Source organism: Protopterus annectens, chromosome 11.part0, assembly GCF_019279795.1.
Source record: "Protopterus annectens isolate FY-2018-M chromosome 11.part0, PAN1.0, whole genome shotgun sequence".
NCBI lineage: Eukaryota > Metazoa > Chordata > Ceratodontiformes > Protopteridae > Protopterus > Protopterus annectens.
In genome coordinates, this window is record NC_056745.1 from 1,053,968,778 (window position 1) to 1,053,993,278 (window position 24,501).

General features: G+C 40.6%; 1 protein-coding gene across 1 annotated transcript in view; it reads right to left on the bottom strand.

The window, feature by feature from the left end:
* The window catches only part of LOC122815022 (leucine-rich repeat serine/threonine-protein kinase 2-like), a 2,570,681-nt gene that overhangs the window by 808,414 nt on the left and 1,737,766 nt on the right, over positions 1 to 24,501 (bottom strand). Inside the window, 1 exon segment of the mRNA XM_044087274.1 lies at positions 14,524 to 14,684. Within this exon segment, the coding sequence (XP_043943209.1) occupies positions 14,524 to 14,684 (161 nt within the window).

Genomic DNA, 24,501 nt, shown 5'->3' on the forward strand with positions numbered 1-24,501 from the left:
GAGCTTTAACAATACCAGGAGGAGATAAACCTTTTGCTTTGTAGGCATGTGAAATGCAAAGAGTGATCCATCTGGCCAAAGAAACTTTAGAAATAGCTTTTCCCAGAAATGCTTTGGAAAAGGAAACAAACAACTGGTCAGTCTTATGGAATGATTTTATTCTATGAAGATAAAAATGAAGCTGTCTATGAACATCTAACAAATGAAGTTTGTATTCACCTTTATTGTGGAAGTTAGGGAAGAAAACAGGCAGATTAATGGACTGGTTTATGTTTGCTTCAGATGCCACTTTGGGTAAGAAGGAAGGATTAATACGGAGAAAGACTCTATCCTTATGAAAGACCAAATAAGGAGGCACGGTAGACAGAGCTTGAAGCTCAGAAACCCTCCTAACAGATGTAATGGCAACTAGGAAAGCTGTCTTCCAGGATACAAATTTCAAATCCAACGAAGCTGCAGGTTCACATGGAGGAGCCACCAATGCCTGTAAGACAAAGGTAGGAGGCACTGAATCCTTGACAGGAGGGTGCAACAGAAAAGTACCTTTAAGAAAAAGCCTTACACAGCCTAGAGGAGGCTAAGGCAATGTTGTCTTCACCAACATGAAAATTAGAAATGGCTTGCAATTGTACTTTCACTGTGGAAGAACTAGCTCCTTGCTGAAAAATGCCAGACAAGAAATCAAACACCGCTGGAACAGGGGCTGTAAAGGGATCTAGTTTTCTCTGTGAGGCTCAAATGGAAAAACGCTTCCATTTACTGTGATAAAGTTTCCTAGTGGAATCTTTAAGAGAAGCCACCAGAATGGATTTTACTGGGGATGAAAGACTGGGAATCCTGGCAATCAACGGAACTGGAGCAACCAAGCTATCAGCTTGAGGCTGCCCAAGTCAGGTGGACGGGCCCCCGACAGATGGGAGATTAGATCTGGGCAGGGATCCAGAACCCACGGGGGAGCTAAGAGATGAGACCAAAGGAATGGGAACCAAACCTGACGAGACCAGAATGGGACAATGAGGATAACTTTGCACCGCAGTCGGCAAGCTTTCTGAAGAAACTTCGGAATGAGTGGCAATGGTGGATAAGCATACAGAAGCCCGGGGGGCCAAGCATGGACTAGAGCATCTCTGGGGACTTCCCCTGGTGAGGGAATCAGAGTAAAGAACTCGCTGCACTTCGCGTTGGACGGAGATACAAAGATATTCCAGCAAGGCTGACCCCATGCACGGAAGATCTCCTCCGCTACTGACTGTTTCAGAGACCACTTGTACGGCATCAGAATAGCCTGACTCAATCTGTCCACTAAAATGTTGGAGCGCCCCGGGATGTGCGTTGCTATCACAAACCGACTGGTGGAGATTGCCCATTTCCACACTCTTATGGCCTTGCAACATAAAGGGTAGGGTCTGGTTCCCCCTTGCTTGCTGATATACCAGACAACCGACATGTTGTCTGACTGAATTGCAATCAATCCGAGAGAAAGGACAGTGCGAAAGGCTTCCAACGCTAAAAGCACTGCCCTCATCTCTAGAACATTTGTGTGCAACGTGGTCTCTGATTGGGACCACGTAACTTGGACTTTCCTTCCCAGTGTCCCCCCACCCGAGTTGGGAGGCGTCTGTGGTCACTGTGGCTTGGACTGGAGATGACGCAAAGGGGTGTCCTTCTGATATCTCCGGTGAACTTAACCACCAAAGAAGGGACGTCCTGCAGACGTGACTGATCCTGATCAGAAATTCCATGGGCAGGTCTAGCCAAGACCACTGAACAGCCAGAGTCCATTGAAGAAGCCGCATATGAAGGCGTGCACAAGGGAGAACCAATATGGAGGCAGCCATGGAGCTCAGAGCACGGAGACCTTCGCTCATCTTTGGAGACTTGAAGTTCGCTATCTGAGCTATGTGGCACCTGAGGTGTAAGATCCTGTCTGGAGTTAAGAATACCTTCATCTGCAAAGTGTCTAGCCATGCCCCAGTAAAGTCAAGAACTTGTACTGGTTACAATTGGGATTTCTGAACACTGACTGTAATTCCCAGTAGATTTGCCAACCGAATGAAGTAATCTTGGGCCAGACACAGGTGATGCTTGTTGGGCAGCGAAGAGCCAGTCGTCCAGGTAAGGAAACACCTGAATACTCTGAAGCCTCAGGTGAGCCGCTACAACTGACATTACCTTGGTGAACACCCTGGGGGCTGTGGTGAGACCGAAGGGTAGGGCTCCGAACTGAAAATGACTGGCTCCCAGCCAGAAGCACAGAAACTTCCTGCAACTTCTGTGTATTTTGATGTGGTAGTAAGCATCCTGGAGGTCTAATGAGCACATCCAGTCACACTCTCAGAGATAAGGTAGAATGGACTTGTAGGGTGACCATCCGGAATTTCTGTTTGGCTACAGACAGGTTCAACGTTGACAGGTCTAGAATGGGCCTTAGGTCCCCCGTCTTTTTTGGCACTAAAAAGCACCTTGAGTAGACGTTTGATCTGGACTGATTGGGGGGGGGGCTGTTCGATGGCTTGTTTGAGAAGCAGCTTTGAAACCTCTAGAGCTGCGACCTCCCTGTGAGCAGGTGGAACATCTGGGAGGTGTTTTGGAATATTTGGAGGGGCAACAAATGGGATAGTGTAACCTCTGGATATGATCTGTAACACTCAGTGATCTGTCGTAATGGACTCCCATGCCGCTGGGTGTAAGGACAATCTTCCCCCGACTGCCTCCAGAGTAGGTCAGCCGGGTACCCCCTTCAGGGCTGCTGACCAGGTTTATCAGAAAAGGGTTCCCTAGACCCAAGATTCCTGGGACCGCCTCTATATCTGGGTCGGCGTCAATCCTGTCCCCCTCTGCCTCTGGGGGAATTGCTGTCCTGAGAATCCCAGGAAAACTGAGATTTTCGGAACCACATCTTCTTCTGCCCCCTTTGATTCCTAGAGAAGGACTGCTGAGGGTTAGAGAAGCGGATCCCGATGGCAGACAAAGTCTTCTCGTCCTTTTCGCTCTGGACAAGTGTGTCACGTACTGTGTTCCCAAAAAGGGAATAACCGTCATAGGGAGCGTTGATAAACGACGTCTTGAAAAGTTCTGCAAACTGACAACCTGAGCCAGGCATGACGCCTCATGGCTATGCCTGTCCCAGCCGCCCTAGCTTCTCCTTCAGTGGCATGGGAAAGGAGCCGCATTGACATGTTTGAGACTGACTTCAGAGTAGACATTTTCACAGAGAACTGTTTGTCCTGCGGCGATAAACACTCTGGGGGCGACTCAGCGAATTCTGAAGCAAGGTCTCGCTGAAGCCGGATCACATGTGCCAACAGTTCAGTGCACGGATTGAAACGGTCACTGAGGAATCGATGCGCTTCCCAAACCTATCCACCGACCTGGACTCCTTGTCTGGAGGGTGGACTGAGGAACTCTCCTGTGCTAGTTCCTTCTTGGTGGCCACTGCAACCGACATAGTGTCAAATGGGGCTCATTTTGACCAAGGTTGTCTGTCGGAAGGGGGAGATAAAATTTTGTCAGGGCATTTGGGGATGGGCTCTACAGTGTCAGGCTCCTTCCATGGCTGCGTGGTGATAAGGTCAACTGTGGGGTCAGCTGGCAGGGAAACCCAGGAAGTAGATGGACCCATGCCAAAGGCCTCCAGGAACACTGACTCACCTCCAGAAGGTTTTGGGGCTGACTAACCTCCCGTCTGGAGGAGGATCTCGATGATTTCTCCGAAAGAGACGTCTTTGGGAGGTGACTTGGGGGAACCTTCTCCTTCATCTAAGTCAGTGCCCGTAGTGAAGGACTCAGGGGAGTCATAGTGCCTCCTTTTGCACTTACGCTTACGGTGACCCTCTTCAGTGGGACTCTCAGAAGAGGATTCATGAGCCACAGGGGGTTCCTCAGGGAAATTAACCTGGGGACCTTCTGGCATGGGCTGTCCCTGAGATAGGATGAAGGGAGTCGTCGCCAAATCCACGGGGGCCTGGGTGGAATCCGAGGGGATGGGCTCGGGTCTCAATCCCTGGGAGAGAACCCTCTCCACCACTTTGAAGGCCGAGGGAGAGCGGACCTCCTTGGAACCCAGCAAGGAAGATGCCCTCCCCAGATCCGAAGCTGGGACCAGAGCCGAATCAGGGGTAGCCTGAGGTCCAAGGAAACGGGTCGGATCCGAAAAGTGTGGAGCCGAAGAATCCATTCCCTCAGGTCTGACTCCCTGTCTGCGGCTCCGAGAGTCACTCAAATCTGAACTAGTCGGATTCGAGGAACTCAAGGTAACAGCTGGAGTTGAGGTTGGAGGAGCCGTCGGCGCCGAGCTACCAGCTCTGAAAATCCTCGGATCCAAGAGCCCCGAAGCACAGATCGGGGAAGGAGACTTGGGGAGGAAAAAGGGCATGGAGGTCCCCCCTCCAGAGGGAGAGGGGCCTGGCAACACTCCCATCTGTATTTGGGTCTGAATAAATCTCCGCATCATCCTGTCCATGTCCAAGTTCGATAATCTCTGAGTCAATCGCGAAGAGGCCACCGACTCTGATCTGGCTGGTCTGCGCAATGACGGAGAGGAAGGCCTCAGGTCCGAATGTTCCAATGGCTCCGGTGAAAAATGAGGAGACCGGAGCCATGGAGAAACTGGCCTCATGGCCTTAGAAGGGGGACTAAGAAAGAGCTCCCTGTCCGGGAATCTCTGGCGAGGTCTGTCCTTTCTCTTGTCCACATCGTCTTTCCACCTTTCTCTGTCCTTTTCCTTGTCAGCCACACTGACTCTAAATTTGTCTTTATAAGGCCCAGCACCAGAAGAAGAAGAGGGAGTTTGAGTCCCTGACTGGGTAGGAGGTTGAGCACTAGTTACTGAGGCCGTGGCAGATTCCAGCATGGATGCGGGGAGAAGGCCTTTGGCTACTAATTTGGCCTTCTGATCCCTGAGGGCCCTAGGATTGAACCCAGTACAGATAGCACATTGAGTGGACAAATGTGCTGCTCCCAAGCAAATCACACACAGAGTGTGACCATCAGCCGGGGAGAGCTTATGGCCACACTCTATACATTTCTTGAACACAGATTTTGGCTGATCAGCCATGGTCCTGCACCCAAAAAGAAAACACTACCTACCAGAAAACACCATACACAATAACACAGGTAGGGAAAGAGCAGGCCTAATAACTACTCTACCAAGTTTAACAAAACTTTTTTTTTTTAAACCGACGAACAAGCGATACACTAAAAGGGGAGGAAGGGAAATAATCACTCAGACACGCAAAGAGACGAAGTATTAATAACACTTACTATCCCTGAGCTCAGAGCAACGGAGATCACGATGCACACTACTGGCGCGTTAAACAAGAACTGAGGGAAGGTAGGAGATGGCAGTGCATTATGGATAAGTGGAGGAGCTCAGAGCTTGGAGCAGATGCTAGAAAAAAAGTTACCAGCTCGGATCCGTATACCCACAGGTTGCAGATAAAATGAAGTTAACTACTTCAGATCTGTAGATTCGCTGGTATTAAATATATCTGGACATGAACTGAGTAGGAATGAAATGAACATTTTAAGGAGAGGGTTAAGTTTCATACCCTCCTTACGATCACCCTGGAGTGAATTCATGACAGACATAAGGTGTTTTGGAAGGAATCTGACACTAAGGAATATTTTTGGCAATACTGAGGGATTAGGAACATAAAAATAAAATCTTACTCAGAAGACCCAGCACCTTTGTTCCATTAAGACATCCCACTATAGATGTTTTTATGCGGCTTTGTGAAAAAGAGGTAGAACAATACAGATTGAAAGAAAAAGGACATTTCTATAATCTAAGTTATCAAGAAAGGCTAGCATTGAATGAACTTCAAAGAAGGAGGGGCATAGTGGTGAAATCTGCAGACAAAGGAGGAGCTGTAATTGTGATGGATTCAGTAAGATATGACAACCAAATGAATTAAATGCTAAGTGATATAGCAACCTATCAAAGAATATCCAAGAAGGATGTCAATAAAATAATAGTGAATATGAATGATGGCATCTATGAAAAGCTAATGAATAGAACTATCACAAAAGAATTGTATGATTATTTTTACACACAGCATCCAAAGATACCTAACATCAATGGATTACCCAAAGTCCACAAGAATTTGATGGATCCACCTTTAAGGCCAATTGTCAATGGAGAAGGATGGGTGACTGAACCCATTTCTATATATGTGGAAAAAGAATTGAAGAGATTACTACCACATGTAAGAACAGTTGTGAAAGATTCTGAAGGTTTTTTAAAATGACTTTATGAAAGCACAACAATGAGGAAAACTTACGAAGGTATCATAATGGCAACTCTGGATGTGAATAGCCTGTTTACATCAATACCAAACGAATATGGAATAAAAGCAGTTAGACAATTTGGACTTAGATATAAGACCAATGATAAAATAAACTTGATATGTAGTCTTCTAGATGAAACACTGTCTAACAATATCTTCATGCATGGGAATGAATATTATTGGCAGAAATCTGGAGTGGCCATGGGAACCCCATGCGCCAATAGTTATGCCAACATAGTGTTGGCACAATGGGAGGAAGAATGGTGCTTGGATACCCTCAATAGCTGGAATAACAACATAGTTGTATATAAGCATTTTGTTGATGACATCTTTATTTTATGGGAATGCAATGAACACTCTCTCAGAAGTTTTGAGTCTTTCCTGGGTAACACCACATCTTTTTTAAGATTTGAATTGAATTTTTCTGATACTACCATCAATTTCCTTGATATCCAACTGACATTGGATCATGTATATGGGATAGATACGTCTATACACAGGAAGACAACATGGCGTAATCACATGCTCCATAGGACCAGTATGCACCCTAAGCATATTTTTAAAAATATAGCGAAGAATCAAGTGAAACATATATCAAAACTATGCACTAAAGATGAAGCTTTTGAAAAAGAAAAGGAAAGGCTTATTGATAACTTTATGGAAAGAGGATATAATAAAGATGAAGTCATAAAAAGCATGAATAGAATATCAGCCTTACGAACTGGAAAAGGAAGACCATATTTTTCTCATTGGTTGAGTAAGGAAGAAGATGAGAAGAATAAGAAGGAAAATAAGATGAGATTTTGCCTTACATATAGCAGTGACAATGCATTCATACTAGAGACCATAAAAAAGAACTGGTCTGTTTTGACTTCAGATGAGAACCTTAGGAGCATTGAAGGGGAGACGCCCAATTTTTCCTTTAAGAATAGGAAAAATCTGAAAAGGCTCTTATGCCATGGGAATCGTCGAAACTTAGACAGAGAACATTCACCCACGAATAAAGTAGGCACCTATAAATGTGGATTTTGTAAAGCATGTCAACATATTAAAACGGATAATTTATTTATACATCCAACATCTAAGAAGGACTTCAGGTTCAAAGGGTTTACGAATTGCAGAAGCAAAAATGTGATTTATATTGCTCAGTGCCAATGCTGCCCAGCCTATGTGGGGAAAACAAATAGAATGTTCAAGGAGCATATCCTGAGACACTGTCAGGACATTAGAAATCAAGTAAATATGAATGCTCTATAAGGTCATATCAAAGTTAATGGAGACCACACTTTTAAATTTATGGTTGCAAGCAGGCAAGTAGAAAAAATACAAGGAGGGGATCTGGCCAACTATACCGAAATGGCGGAAACAAAATGGATTATGAACCTTAGAGCGGACCAGAAACCTGGATTAAATGAAAGTGTACCGCTAAAACCCATCCTGAAAGGAAGGGCTCTAAAGAAATAATGCACATGCATTAATACTGTGTTATTTCACTTTAAAAACTCCAAGCTTTTAGCTAACAATAAGTAAATAGAACATGCACTCTGAATGAGAAGTGTGTTCATACACCAATATTTTATTGGTTGATTGAATGAATGAGCTGCAGGAAGCTCTTTTTAAATGAAAGAAAGCTGTTTTTTCTTTAGGATTTGATAAAGGTTCAACAACCGAAAGCACTTATCCAGACAGCAGCAGCAAGATTACGTTTTATTTTGTTAATAAAGGAATTGATTTTAACAATTTCAACTATTTTACTTCAGCTTGGGTGGCAGCAGCAGGTTTGCTTTCTACATTTACTTGGTTTCCATGCGTACTGCCTTTGGAGGTGAGCTCAGTGAATTTTTTTGTTTCTTTTTTTTGTTTATCTTGAAAATAAGGGCAGCAGAGTTGTTATTTTGACAATATGTACTTTTTATAACATTAACAGGTTCATAGGTTGGTACTGGGCTATCGGCCCTAGGGGCTATACAAGCCTAGCCATAACAATTCCCTGGATATTTCTTCCCACAATATTTTCTTCCCTGGACCTCTGTTTAGCAGGGTGACTGATGTGATCCCTGGGGTGAATTTCCTATCTCCTAGCCAATCGTCAATGTTCCTTTTGAAGACGGCCAAGGAGGCGCTCTGCTTGACATGTATGGGCAGTCTATTCCACAGTATGGGGAGTCTCTGGGTCAGGAACCTATCCCTCCAGCATGTTTTGTTCATTGTGATGACAAGGTTTAGATCCCTGGAGCGTGTGGCTCTGAGGGATTGGGATTTCTTTAAGTGGAGCATGTCCAGCAGCTCAGCGTTTGACATGGCCTTGTATGTTAAGCAGAGATCACCTCTGAGTAGACTATATGTCAGAGAGTATAGCTGGAGTTTTTTTAGACAGTCAGCATAGGGCATCTGCTTTAGGCCTGTGATTCTTTTAGTGAGGTATTTTTGCAGCCTTTCCAGCTGTTGCACATGTCTTGTGAGGTACATACCAAACGGGGTGTTGTACACGATAATGGGTCTAATGAGGGATGAGTATAGTGGGACAATGACCTTCTTTTTTCTGGATGAAAAGCCCTTAGTGATGAGGTGTGCCACATAGAAGGATTTCCTGACTGTTGTGGCGATGTGGTTATCGAAGGTGAGACCACTGTCCACTTGTGTCCCCAAGTCTCTCATCACACTTTTGGTGTTTAGTGTACTGCCACCTATGTGGTAACTCATGGGTACATGGTTTTTCCCAAAGGGACTAACTATACATTTCTTGGCATTAAACTTGAGTCCATGGCTCGGGCACCAAGCATCTGTTTCTGCAAGGCCCTTTTGAAGAATATCCACATCATTTGGAGATTCAATAATGGCTCCCAGTTTGCAGTCATCTGCAAAATTTGTTAGCCAAAGTCCCTTAGTGTTGGCCTGTACTTCAGAGAAATAGATGCCAAACAAGAGCGGTCCCAGGACTGAACCCTGAGGTACTCCACTTGTCACTTGTCTGGATATGGATTTGGAGTCGGCTACTTTTACAGTCTGGGTTCTGTCAGTAAGCCAGTTGGCAATCCATCGAGTGACATAGGGATTTATGCCCATCTTAATAAGTTTATCTATGACTCCAAAGTGGGGGATTGTGTCAGAGGCCTTGGCGAAGTCCAGATAGGCTGTGTGGACCGCCTTACCCTCCTCCACAGCTCAGTTTTATTGAGCTTTTGAAGTACATTCAGTTTTTCACTTATGTTTAAAACAGACCATATGATTTATTAATGTATTTATAATGACTTCAGCTAATGTATTTTGAATTACTACCACTCAATGATATCAAACTATTTAACTGATTTATCAGTTTCATTGTGTTTAACTAATCAGTACTGGTATTTAAGTTTTAAATTTGTGGTAAAGGTTTTATTGTTCTGAAGAAGTCTGGTGGGTCAGGTGAAAATACCTTACAGCTACTTTGGGTGTTAAGTTCTTTAATGAAGTCCTTCATTTTCATTTGGATTATTTGGCTTATTTGGAACTTCAAATTATGTTGCTTCTCATGCCTTTTACGCTTTGACTGTGTGCACTAACCTTCTAATTAATTTTATTACTGTTATCACGGAATGCACACACTTCCATTGCCCTACAGATAAAATGCCAGCTTACTCTGTTGAATGTATTCTCTGCATCAGGACCCAATAACAGAGATATTTTTAACATTCTACTTCTCTCTGGATCATCATTGTTCTAGTAATGTCAAATGTTTTCCTCTCCTCCACAAAACCACACTGATCAGTACTTATCAATTTTGGCCAACACTTTTGTCATTCTTTTAAGTAGTACAAACATTTTATAACCATGATTTAAAACTGAAATGGGTCTATATGAAGCTGGGTCTTTATTGTCGTTAGGCAATACAGCCACTACAGCTTTCTTATGAGATGTTGGTGCCCCCTACCCCCTTGTAAAATACCGTTAAATAAAATCTTCCAGATTATCACTTTCTTCCCTCCTAACTTCCAAAATTCCACAGGAATACCATCTGTTCCTAGAGACTTTCTTGAAGATTTTTGCTTATATATCACTGTTTTTATCTCATCTCTTCCTATCTTAACTGTGTTGTTGAGCATCTATCTCTAATATTGGCATAATTAAGTCTTTAAAACATATTTCCAGTGGTGTTCTTTCTTCATTTCCACATTTCTTTGCATTAAATTTTCATAAACTTTCCAGAATATCTCTAATACCACTACAGAATCTCTGAATATTTGTCTTTTTATGGGCAACCCTTTCCACTTTCTTTTACTAAGTCATTGTGCTAAAAATTGCTGTGCTTTGTTATTATCAAAAAATAGTTGATTAACAAAAATCTTTATAAACTCATGCATATTATCCAGATATTCACCTATTTTCTCTTTAGCACCTTGCATTTGTGTCTCCTCTTCTCCTGTGAGATTCCCCTTATTCTAGAATACTACAACCTTTGTCAGACCCTCTAAGTAATTTCTACTGCTTCTTAACCATATCTCTTTCTCTTTTCTTTCTACCCTATTTTTAAACTCCATTTTCATTTTATCCTACTCACTAGCTATAACTTCTGAAGATATTTCTATCTTCCCTAATAATTTTCTTAATACTTTCCACTACCCATTCCTTAAATTTTTCTCTTTTTAATAAGTAGGTGGGAAGGTATTAGTGTCTTATTTTTACTTCATTACTCCGCATTTCTACATTAGTCTTTATCGGTGCATGATCTAAATCAGTTATTGGATGTGTGTCAAAGCTTTCAATGAAATTAAATGTTCCTGTGAAACATAATTTTTATCTAGTCTAGCCCAGTTATTGTACCTACTACTGAATTCCATCTTCCAAACTAAATAATTTTTATAAATTTCTTAAAAAAATCTACCCTCTTTTGTTATATTTTCTCTTTTGTGTCCTCCAGATACATTCCCACTACTGTAACTCAAACTCCAGTCCTTAACTGTCCCAATATTCCCTGCTGAAGGCTGATTATGTCTCCCAATTTTTTTTAAATTCCCAGTTTTTTGTAGAAGATTAATACATGTCAGTATATTCCTCCAACCTTGCCAATAGCCCCTTATTACCACAAATCAAGCATTAGTGTCTTTTTTTACTCTTCTATCACTATTGGAGCCCCTGTAGCAATTAATGTACAGGCAATCTCCAGGTTACGGATATCCAACATGTGGACAGCCCACAGATATGAACAGCCTGCTACAATGTTGGAAATAACATGAAAAAAATTAAAATAGTCACAGTTACCCGAGTGTGTGTGTGTGTGTGTGTGTGTGTGTGTGTGTGTGTGTGTGTGTGTGTGTGTGATACCTCTTAGAGCAAGAAACCTGTACAAAGCCATAAATAATAGTGGGACAAAGGCCCAAAAATAGGGACAATTTTTAAATATTGCACTTACAAACTTAGAAAGTTCACAGAATAACAGGTTTTGCATTAGCATGATTTTTTTGAAGGATATGAAGTCTGGAACTCAAATGTCTGTCATTATTTTCTAACTGCGATATGTAATGAATTATCATTAATTTGTTAGAAAACCACAACTATAGGAAAACATACCAAAAATAGGAGGCCAAAATCCTGGACATTCTGCAAAAATCTGTACAGTTGAGAAGTACAGAGTGTGTGTGTGTGTGTGAAAAAGTGCTCATAAGCACTGCATTTAATAGCAAGATGCCTTAAACCAGTTTTGCTGATAGGAAGTAGGAAACCATAGCTCATAGGAAGCAAGGAAGCATAGCTACAGTATACAGTACATTATGTTTGTTTTTTTGTTTGGAAGTGTTTCTAAAGTGTTTTATATGCAAAGAAAAGTAAAATAAATACTAGACTGAGGTAAACACTTGACTAAGTGACATTTAATAAGAGCCCTATGTATGTGTTTCGACTTATATAGAAATTTGGCTTAAGGACAGACTAAAAAATGGATCTCATCTTTAACCCGGGGACTGCCTGTAATTATTCCCCTTTTCTTTTGTCTCAGATATTCTGCTGAATATACTTTCTGAAGTTCTTTCATTGTCAGATTCATATACTCATATCTTTCTTTTGCACATTGCTATTTGCACTCTGCATTTTATAATATACTTCAATACTCTTTCCTTTTTGTCTATATCTGTAATGCCATTAATATATTAGTTATCTTAAAGGTGTCTGAGCCTGGAAGAGTCTAGCATTTCCATATGGGTTCATTGTGGGCCATTTTTAATTCCTAGCCAATTTCCCGTTCAAAGGTGAAAATCAAATCTTGTACCTTGTGTTTGTCAGGTAAACACTTTAATCATTATGCCAACCACCCCTCCTTTTAAAAGTAAGAATCAAACCCTACACATAGTGTCTGTGAGGTAAACAACATAACAATTATACCAACCCCCCCCGATAAGGTCAAGACTGGACAAAACTGTAGGTTTAGTGCTATTACTTCTGGGTATAACTTTTCACATAAAGCCTGTTTACATTCTGAGATGACCTACTGTAATAGATCCAACAGCTGGGAACTGCAAGTTTCACATGTACCTGAATATATGCTTAAATGAGACTCTGTGTCCAAAGAGTCTACATTTGGGTGTTCATCTTCATTCATGTTTATCATCCTTGAATGGAGAATACTTAGGCCATTAATAGTTTATTTATGCTGTTTGTGTTTTTTCTTGCTGGGATTCAAATTCCTTCCTTTTAACTTTTTTTGAGACACTGCAGTGGGTTATAGTGCATCTTATGTTATTTAGCCCTTTATTAGATTTACTAGACTTAGTTGATTGTAGAAAACTGGCTTTGTAAAGATGAATTTGCACCACCGCAACTGTCAGTATACCACAAACTAACAAATTCAGTAACAGTCCTCGCTAATGAAAAATAACTACAAAAACATGAAGGTTGATCACTTAATTTCGGGTCTATGTTAAATCAGCGAACACTTAAATAAATAAATGCTGATTTCTCGACCCTCTTCAAGCGAAAGCTTAAAATACCGAACACTCGGAACAGCACTTTTTTTCCCCAGGGGAAAAAAATCATTGTTCCACAAAAAAAAAAAAAAAAAAAACCTCAAAACAGTACCAACTCCCGAGATCACACCACAATGGAGGAAATGGCAAAATTCCGAAAACAGCCCAGCAATTTTTGTTCCCTGCGAAAAACAATCTCTGTTCCGAGTGTTCGGAATTTTCAGCTTTCACTTAAAGAGGGTCGATAAATCAGCTTTCGCTTTTTTAAGCGTTCGCTGATTTAATATAGACCCTTAATAATCTACCCTTAAAAATACAAAACAGTTCCTTCAGTTTATTATATTTACTGAAAAGAATAATGTCAGGAGATATGCACTCAGTATAGAGCCTACAGCAGCAACATTCAGTGAGGTATTTGTTTTTAAGTAGGTCTTTTAACACATACGAATTAAGTGAATCCATTATGGCTGACTATATTTTATAAGTCAGAAAATGGTAATACTTTAATGCTAATTGGGATCATTTTTGTTAAGCCTTAAGTATAAAGACCAACAAAAGTAAAAATATCAAAGCCAAGAAGATAACAGTAATCTAGTGTAAGGCAGTAACAACAGGTAAACTGCTGAGATTTCCTTTTTAAGGGAAGTACTAAAGTGTATTTTCCGAGTGAGAGTATATATAATGTGGTGTTTCCAGCATTATAAGCAGTCCTGTCCCTTGCCAATGATACAGTTCCACTGTTCTACATCACTTCCACTCATAAACAGATGTTTTTTAAAGAAACTGCAGGGTTCTGATTATTTACTCGGTCTACCGATCTATAAAACCATTACATGACCAGGAACATGAAACTAAAAATGGTGAGGTCCCAACGTAGTTTAAAAAGGCAAGAAAGATCTCACAAAGTAAAAGCAAAACATACTTACTGAGCCTAGAATAGGTGCAGCACAGTAAAATTGTCAGAGATTAAGTTTTGGAAGTCAGAAAATGGCTTCCAAACACTTTTTTAAAGAAAATGCAGGCTTCTGGTGCTATTCTGAAAAATTAAACTAAAACAAAATGGCAATTTCCCAAAGCTTTCCCAAAACAAATATGCTTTCTTTAATATAAATGAGAGCATAACTGTGGTATCACATGACCTTCTAACATGAGGGCCAAAAGCAGTGATTACTGGTAAAAGAAAGGGAATCTTTTTCCTCAACATTTTGTCTGCAATGAAAAAAAAAAGAGAAACAGCTTTTCTTTCCATACTAGTTCAGGATTTTTCACTACACGGTTTTACAGGTTTCTTTTTTCCCTACCTGGAGTACCCTCTGATGTCTTGATGCCCATCCCACAACAGTATTGTGCAATGCCATAGTCTGAAATCTTTGCGATCACTTCCGAGTTGGGATGCAGAGTAAACAGCAAGACATTATGTGGCTTTAGGTCCCGATAAATTATCATTGATTGATGAAGATAACTGTTGATACAACAGAAATCAAACTTTTACCTTATGACACAAGAACAAAAGTCATATTTAAAACCATTTATACATGTAAAAGTACATAAATTACGGACATAAAGCATTCTTATGTCACTAAAGATAATACAGTACATATATTTTCATTTTAAAAGAGTTTACTAGATTTTCAGTAAGTAAGCACAGTATACAAGAAGACTGGCAAAGTTATTCAAAATATACACCCATGTAAACGCCGCGTGCACTGACACTAGATACAGTTTGGAAAATATAACGGCAGACTAGAGTATATTAATAGCACCCTCTTTTCCTCCTAATTTGCATAAAACATGTGGGAATCAACACTTCCACAACATATGTATCACCAGAAAGAAGGACACAGTTTCACATGTCCTCACCAGGTATTCTAGATGCAGTCTCATGACTTGGTGATGCTCATATCACACAAAGTGAATGTATGCCCGGACAACACTGGTACACTGCTTTCAACTTTAATCTTGTCCATACACAATCAATGTTTCTTTTCATGTTACAGTTTCCCCTCTATATCTAAACAAAAAAATAATCAATCTCTCTTATATCCAGTGGCTTCTTCTGCATTCTCAGTATGCTCCAACTACCAGACTGCAGACGTACATGACCTCTAATATATTAAAAATGTACAGTATGCCCAGATCAGTATACTACAAATGGCACAGATGATAGGATTCCTGAACTGACTGCAATTTTTGATTTCTCAGCATGTCACTGTGCATAGTTGCTATGTAAGACAGCTCTATCAGTGAACTAGAAAAGGTAATCTGGTAATGTGATATACCAGACGTAAACAAACTAACATGGTACGCAGTAAAAACATGTTCATGAGTGACTGGATAACATAGAATGATCGCAACAAGACCTGAGAATTAATAATGATGAGGGAACGCTGTGTGGAACTGAGCATTAATAGTGATGGAGGGAAATCAGAGTTATGATCGTGGCTGTTGAAAGGATGAGCAGAGTGACTGCCACACAGTAGACTAACCGCATGCAGACAATAGCCCCTTTCATGGATGATTTATCACCAATGTCCAAAAGCAATTCTAAAACTGTACTTCTATTTTTTTTTTGTTTGTTTTTCATTTTTAACAGGTGTCTCTGTACATTAAACTGTAAATTTTCCCATGGATTAATATAATAATATTTTTGTCTGATTCCTTCAGACTATAGCCTTCAAGCTTGCCCAACAGTACAAATATTTATTTTCCATCTCCGTGCCTTTTGTCTTATACACATTAATTATTCCATTCTTCCCAGAGTAATTTTGGATACTCTAAATCCTAATCTGGAAGGGGAGAGAGGAAAGAAAAAGCTATGAATCTTTTCTACTAGGCGTAGTTCAGTGAGGGTAAACATGCAGTTGCCTGTGAACATTCAAGTTATGAAGAAGGTATTCTCCCCTACTGGAGTGGTTTGGGAAGAAAACTGGACGGACTAGTTAAGGCTGGACTCTGAGGCAACCTTGTGAAGGTATCATTCATGCTTACTGACACCATATCTTTGTGGAAAATCAATACAGAAATAATGATGAAACTGCCTGTAATTCTGAATCCTTTTTGGTGAAGCGATAGCCACCAGAAATATTGTTTTCCAGGAAAGGTATTTGATTTCGGCTGAGGATGCTGGCTTGAAAGGAGAGTGTGTTATATCTTCACTGTTAAAATTAAGATTCCAATGTGGTGTTGGATCTTTGAAGGGTGGATGTAATAAGAAGGATCCTTTGAAAAAAACTTTGCAAAGTTTTATGTGCTGCAAGAGATAAAGCAAGAAATCCATTACGGAAATTTGAGATTGCTGCCAAATGGATTTTAATTGTAGAAAGGCTGGAGCCAGCTTCAAATAACGATGGAAGGAAATGAAAGGCATATGGAATTGGAATCAAGAAGGGGGTCTAATGCTTGGCTGGATGTCAATATGTAGAAATGTTTCCATTTGTTTTTGCAAATCCTGTGAGTACATTCCTTCTGAGAAGTGGATAGTTTCTGAACCACTCTCTGATGTAGGGCAGGAACAGAGGTCTTTACTGAAATTGGCAAAACATACTGTTAGTTTGAGGGAGTAAATCTCCAACTAAGACATGCCGGACAGGTGTGGATAATACATTTGGTTGTGAATCAAGAAGCTATGTCTGCTTCAACAGGTGAGGCCTCAGCTTGGAAAACCATATTTACCTACACCACAACGGTGCAATGAAGATTACAGTAACTTTGCATGCTGAAACTTTCTGCAAAATTTGGTGAAGAAAGGACGAGGCAAAATTATTTAGAAGTGGGGGAAGCCACTGACAGACCACAGTGTCCCTTGCTGACACAGTCTCTTCAGAAGGATCAGGGCAAAGTATCTGCTGCATTTGGTGTTGGACATGGAGGCAAACATATTGCGGCAAGGCTGGCCCCAGCAGCGGCAGATGTGTTGCGTTACTGAAGGAATGAGACACCACTCATGAGGCATTTGACTAGATCTGCTTAGCCTATACACAAGGCAGTTGGCTTTTCTAATAACGCAGATTGTTATCAGAAAGCAGAGAGAATCTATCACCCACTGCCACACTCTCATAGCCTCTCTGCAGAGGGGTAAGATTTGGTTCTGCCCTGCTTATTGATACATTATGTTACTGACATACTGTTTAAGTGAATGGTGATCACTCCGGAAGGGCTCACATTACTATCAGAACTGTCCTCATCTCCTGGACGTTGATGTGAAGATTGGCCTCTAAGTCTGTCCAGGTTTTGGACCATTGTCTCTTCATACTGTTCCCCACCCCAGACAGAGATAAAAAGAGAAAGAGAGAGAAAAGCCATCTGTGGTGATTGTTGCTGTTGGTATGGAAAGGATGACCATTCTCCCTAGAGGAAACTATAGAAGACTCCAGCCACCAAGACAAATTCTGGTTGTAGACTGTGTTTGGAAGGAGGGAACCACTGTATACTGTGTCCTCTGTAGTACTCTCATAAAAAGTAGAGCATGTAGAACAAGACGTAAGGATGAAGCCATCAATCAGAGAACTTTTAGTACTACAGAGTAATGTTTTAACAGAGTGCATATTGATTTCTTTACAGACAATAGCCTTTCATTTGGTAACTTTATTAAGCAAAATAATGTGTTTGAATAGCAGCCGAATGTCTGAGTAAGCAGAAGTTTGGATTTTTTCCAAATTTGCAGAGATACAAAGGGCAGGCGGAAATGTTGCAAGCAATCTCTTGCTGCAAAAATGTTGATGTAGTTGCCAGAACGCAATCGTCTAGATATGGGAAAATGCATATCCTTTTCGGTCATAGATGAGTTTCAACAACTGCTATGCACTTGGCAAACACCCATAGGAGGCTGTAGAGACATCAAAGCCAGGGCTTGAAAATCATAGTGACTGACTTTTTCCTGAAATGTAGAAACCTTCTGGACTCCTTGGCAATCCTGATACAGTGATTAAAATAATAAGTTGGCTAGCCAACGGATAAAAAATTAAAATGTTATTGCTTTACTTCAAGTTCAAATAGTTTGAAAAAACAAAAAACTATTTGAACTTGAATTAGTGGAATAAAGTTTTAAGTTTTTATCCATTGGCTGGCCAACTTATTATTTTATACCTGATACAGTGATAAGTATCCTGGAGGTCTACTGAGCACATCCGTTCTTTTGTCTGTAGGTAATGCAAAATAGCTTCCACTATCAGTATTCTGAACTGCTTCTCCATGACATACTGATTTAGACCACTGAGATCATGAACTGGCCAAAAGTCCTTGGTCTTCTTTGGAACTACAAGGGATCAGCAATAGACCATGTCAGTCTCTTTTTGCTAGTAGAGTAGCAATCTCTCTTTTGGCAGTTCTGCATTGGTGCTCTGGAACATCTAGGAGTGGCACAGACACTGTTGCTTTGGAATGGAAGAAAAGGGTATGGTATAGCCTCTGGATATCATTCTTCTTACCCACCTGAGTGATGGGGATAATCTGCCCCTGACTGCCTCCTGAGGGAGCAGTAAGGCAAGCCCTCATAGACACTGAGGTTGTTTCCAGAAAAGGAGCCCTGGATCCCTGTTTCTGTGGACCACCTCTGCCCCTAGGGCAACGCCAGTGAAGTTGTCAAAAGAGTTGTCAAAGGATTGTTGGGGGGTCTCGCATCATACTCCAAAGACAGACAACATTTTTCCCACTTGCTCACTCTTCTGCAGCTTCTCCTTTACCCTAAGTGTGATTAGTGAAGATCCATCACAGTGGGAGTTGATAAAGTGTGCTTTAAAGTTATTCACAAAAACACAAAGGCAGGGACAGATATTATGCCTCATGTGCCTGCCTGTCTGTACCTGCCACTCTCCCTCCTCCATCAACTGCTCTGTGCGACCATTTTATGGAGAAGCTGTTGACAGTAAACATCATGCCTACATGAGCTGCAACTTGTTTTCTAGACTCGAGTGGCCATCCTTCCGAAACAGTCTAAGGTTGGTTCAGCACTGTCTCTTTGGAAGCGGTTCATGTGAGTAATATAATAAATGCCCTCACTGCAAATGTGGCCAGTGGGAAGCATGCTTTGCCATTCTGTCCATCAACCACATCTCTCTGTTGGGGGGATGAACAGCAAAGGTTTCATCAGGCTGCTCTTTTTAGGTAGTTGCTGCTACTATAAATGGAGTCCACAAGAGGCTGCTTACTACAATTATGACTGTTCTTAGGGGGAAAAAGAATGTTATCTGGTTTCATTGGGATTACCACAACATAAGAGGACTCCTGCCATTTTTTCCCCACTGTTAAGAGCCAGCAAGGGATAGCACCAAGGAGGTAGAGAGGGTAAACACACAAGCTTCAAATAACATTTCTTAATCTACGATTGGTGGTGGGGTGGTTGGAGGGCCAAGATCCCCTCTGGTGCTTCAATTCTAATATCTTGTCAAATCTGACATTGTCTGGAGGGGACTGTGATATACTCTCCCTTTCATCCAAATCAGTGTCTAAACTGAAAGACTGCATGTGGGGAGTCACGTGCCTCCTTTTACAAATATGTTTCCTGGGAAGATTCAGTGGGCATATGAATCTTGAGAAGACTCTGCCTGAGTCTCAGCAGGAGACTGGACAAAACTTTCAGGCCTATTTTTTCCCTGAGAAAGATGATGAGAGGGCTGAGGTACAGAATGAAAAGTTCCAGCTGGCACTAAGGAGGCTTCAGCAGTTTTCCATGATGTGGAAGCAATCACCCTTTTGATAATGTTAAAAACTGACACAGAGTCTGTAGGCACCAGAGATCTCTAAGTCATTATTATAATGGGTTCCAACCAAAAAGGACATGAACAGCACCTAGATCCAGGGCCCTGAAATCGATAACACAGATGGCTCTAATATCGAGACTGGGACCAAGACTTTGGATCTGGAGGAATCCAATACCAAGAATGACACTGAATGAATCAGAAACAAAGACAGTACCAAAGCCTCCACATAAAGTACTTCACTACAAGGCTCCATCAACTCAAAAAGCAAAGTACCAAATTAGCTGGGTACACAGTTATCAGTGCCAAAGCATCCAAGTCAGTTGGTGCTGACCTTACAGGCTCTGGGTAAGATATCAGCATTGAGGCCACTGAAATGGGATCAGGGAAGGAGCTTGAAGATGGGAAATTAGGCCAACCCCATCTACCCTAGATACAAATGGGGATGGCATGACACACATTTCAATCTGTGCCTTCAGGATGGCCCTAATCATCCTGGCCCAGTCCATTTCAGATGTGCTGCAGAAGAACCTAGAGGTTTATCATTGGAGGCAAGAGGAAAGGAATCTGGAAAGTCCCCTCTCTAAACAGTATCTACTAGTAATCTTTTTACTTGTTAGTAGACCTGTCATGTATTATAATAGTCTCATTGCTGGAGAGGCACAGCACTGGAGAGAAAGCACATACCACAATTAGCACCAAAGTGATTGCTAAGGGTCTTGGTCAGGGTACCTTTGGTACAAAAGAGTCTCCCATATCCTATGCCTTCTTTTTCCTACTTTTTCATTTTGTCTCTTGGGTCAGTCTTTAACATTATTCTTGTACTTTTCATTTTTTTAACTTAATCATGACTGGTGGGAAGTACAACTTTTAGGATGTGTTTGTTTTAATGTTCTAACACGGAATTCAGGCTAAAGCCTTTGCATATGTCACAAGCCATCAGAAGACGTTCTGGCCCCAAGGACATCACACAGAGACAGTGGGTGTCGTGGGGCAGAATCTAGTGGCTGCACTTGCCACATTTTTTGAAGCTCTTCTCCACCTTATGTAGTACAAGCATAAGCACAATAGAAAGAAAACTTACACAAAATATATATTTAAATATATATGGGAGAATATGAAATAATCAAAATTTAGCAAGGACAACAGACACAGTCAGTATGATATAGTCATGTTTTAAAAAGACTTGCATGTAAAAATGTTCAATGTGCACTCCTTTTTATAGGGGGTAGTTGGATGTACAGTTATTAAGCAGCAGTAAAAGAGGAAGGCATCAACTGACGTTGGTGTGATATCCAAGTGTACCAGCAATAGGTTCCCTCTCTAACCTATGTGTTGGTGTTGATCATTGCTGGTGAGATATCTCAGTCTGTGCAAGCAATGATTCCCTTCTTTTGGCACATATCTCTCTTCTACAACTCAGTGTGATTATGGAGTTAGTATATACATATAAATAAATATATATATATATATATATATATATATATATATATATATATATATAAAGCTTTTTGTTGTCGATATCAACAGCGACTTTCAGTTTTAAATATTGTCACTGACGCACTGAAGATATTTTTCTTCTGTGTTGTGTATATCAATTTTTGTGATATTTAGATAAAAGTGAACAGGCCTGTATATCTGTATATATATGTATGTCTATATATCTGTGCAAGTGTTTATATGGTTCCCCTCCAAAATGTTGAAAGAGTAAAATGATGAAGGCACAAAATGTCAAAAGAACAAAATGTAGAAACCTGTTTTATGCAGTGAAGCAAGCCCCCTCCCACACACATCACACCATATGCTAATTATATATACTAATTCCGGGATCACACAACAGTGGGGAAAGGGCAAATTCCACTTTCAACATTTTTTACTTTTGACATTTTGTGCCTTCAGCACTTCGCTCTTTTGATATTTTAGGCAGGAGCCATATATATATATATATATATATATATATATATATATATATATACATATATATATATATATATATATATATATATATATATATATATCATACATATACATATATGTGTGAATATATATTTGCATATATAAACACACACACATATGAAATATTAACAATTAACTTTGAAACACACAATATATAATCAACAAAAAACACTAACAATCAAGTTATCAGAAACAGTGACCAGAAATGTTAAGCTACTCCAACTACAAAACTATTCAAAAAAGAAGAAATTAAAATGTAAATTTAAAACCCATGGATAGGAAAACCTGGATAAGCAGCAAGACCTCCATGCTATACCTTATGAAAAAGCTGCAGAACAAAGTTATTCAACATTTTTTTTGTTAAAGCAAAGAGACTGAAAAATGATAGAAAACTAAAGAAATTATTTCAGAAGTAAGCAGACTATGTGTCTAGTAAGTATCTTATCTGTTGCTGCTAGCTAAGTGTCTGGATCACAACTTTGTTTAGAACATCAAATAAGATCCAAGACATGGTTAGGAACTTATGCATCACTGGAATTTGGAAAGAAATTGAGGTATGAGCACTGGTTAGGGCTGCCAGACTGAATCCACAAGACACCTTTAATCCCAACAATAGAATTGGTTGGATGGGATGAACAGTAACCATGCCTTTACCCATACCTTCTTCCTAGCTTGTATATCTTTGCCCACAGAGTAACACAACAGATTTAAAAAAACATAAAAACTCACTATATTTAAATTATACTGACTTGAGAAATCCAGCACCCATTTAAAAAGTATATCCAAAAATGTAACCAAGAAACCATCTTCATGCCTGAAGATTTCAAAATCACTGATCCCTGCCAGAACCACCTATCCAGTCTCCCAAACCCAGCAAAATGGCCATTATGGTTAAAACACTCCATTCCATGATCAAATGTTAAACTCCCCCTTAAAGACAGACCACCCACAATAATTTTTAAAGCAACCAGACCACCCACAATAAATAAAGCAAAAACCTGCATAACTCCCACAAAAGGAAACTAACTTAAATGATTAAATCAATCCAAAACGAAAAAAATAACATAAACCACTAAAACGTAAATAAGGATAATTACAAAAATGCACTCATAAAAAAGTAATATGAATTATGCTGCCATGCCAGCAAATAAGCCTAAAACCTCAAAAATCTCATTGGAAAAAAAATAAATAAAATGGATTAATGCAATATGAGAGGTGTCTAGTGTTTTTTTTTTTTTTTTTTTTTTTTTTTACAAATACACTCATGCTTCATACTTAGACGATCACACACATTCACACAAGTGCATGCACACACATATTTATAGAAGTACCATTTTCAATCATAGCCTCACCTCGGGCTTTGTGCCCACTGAATGGCGCACAACAACGGTTATCCCACTCCACAAAGGGGGAGTCACCACGGACCCTGGAAACTACTGCCCCATCAACCTGACGAGCCTGGTCTGCAAGGCTATGGAATGTATAATCATGGAACTTATAAACAATGACACTGGTACTCTCCAAACTCTGGACCCTACCCAGTTCGGGTTTGTAAAAGGCAGATCATGTCTCCTAAACCTGATGAGACTTCTTTGAAGCGGTCACCAAAGCCGTAGATGAGGGTAATGTGGTTCACACAGCCTATCTAGATCTCGCCAAGGCTTTTGACACCATCCCCCACTCTGGAATTATAGATAAACTCACTAAACTAGGTATAAATCCCTATGTCACAAGATGGGTTGCCAACTGGCTCACTGACAGAACCCACACTGTGAAAGTAGCAGACTCTAAATCCAACTTCAGACCAGTGACAAGTGGAGTACCACAGGGTTCAGTCCTGGGTCCTCTCCTGTTTGGTATCTACTTCTCTGAAGTACAGGCTAACACAGAAGATCTTTGGCTAACAAAGTTCACAGATGACTGCAAACTAGGAGCCATAATCAAAACTCCTAACGATGTGGACATCCTTGAAAAGGGCCTCACTGAGACAGATGCCTGGTGTCAAAGCCATGGCCTCAAGCTCAATGCCAAAAAGTGCATTGTCATCCCTTTTGGTAAAAACTCTTTACCCATGAACTACCACATAGGCTATAGTCTACTTAACACCAAAAGTGTGATAAAAGACCTTGGGACACAGGTGGACAGTAGTCTCTCCTTTGATAATCACAACTCCACAGTAGTCAGGAAATCCTTCTACGTGGCGCACCTCATCACAAAAGGTTTCTCATCCAAGAAAATAGGGGTCATTGTTCCCCTCTATTCATCATTCTAGAGTACAACATACCCATTATAGAGTACAACACCCCTTTTGATATGTACCTCACAAGACATCTACAACAACTGGAAAGGCTGCAAAAATACCTCACAAAGAGGATTATGGGCCTCAAACAGATGCCCTATGCAGACCGTCTCAAAAAACTCCAGCTTTACTCTGTCACATATCGCCTACTCAGAGGTGATCTCTGCCTAACATACAAAGCTATGTCAAACCCAGAGCTGTTGGACATGCTCCACTTAAACAAATCCCAATCCCTCTGAGCTACAAGCTCTAGGGACCTAAACCTTGTCACTACAATAAACAGAGCACGCTGGAGGGATAGATTGCTGTCCCAGAGACTTCCCATACTC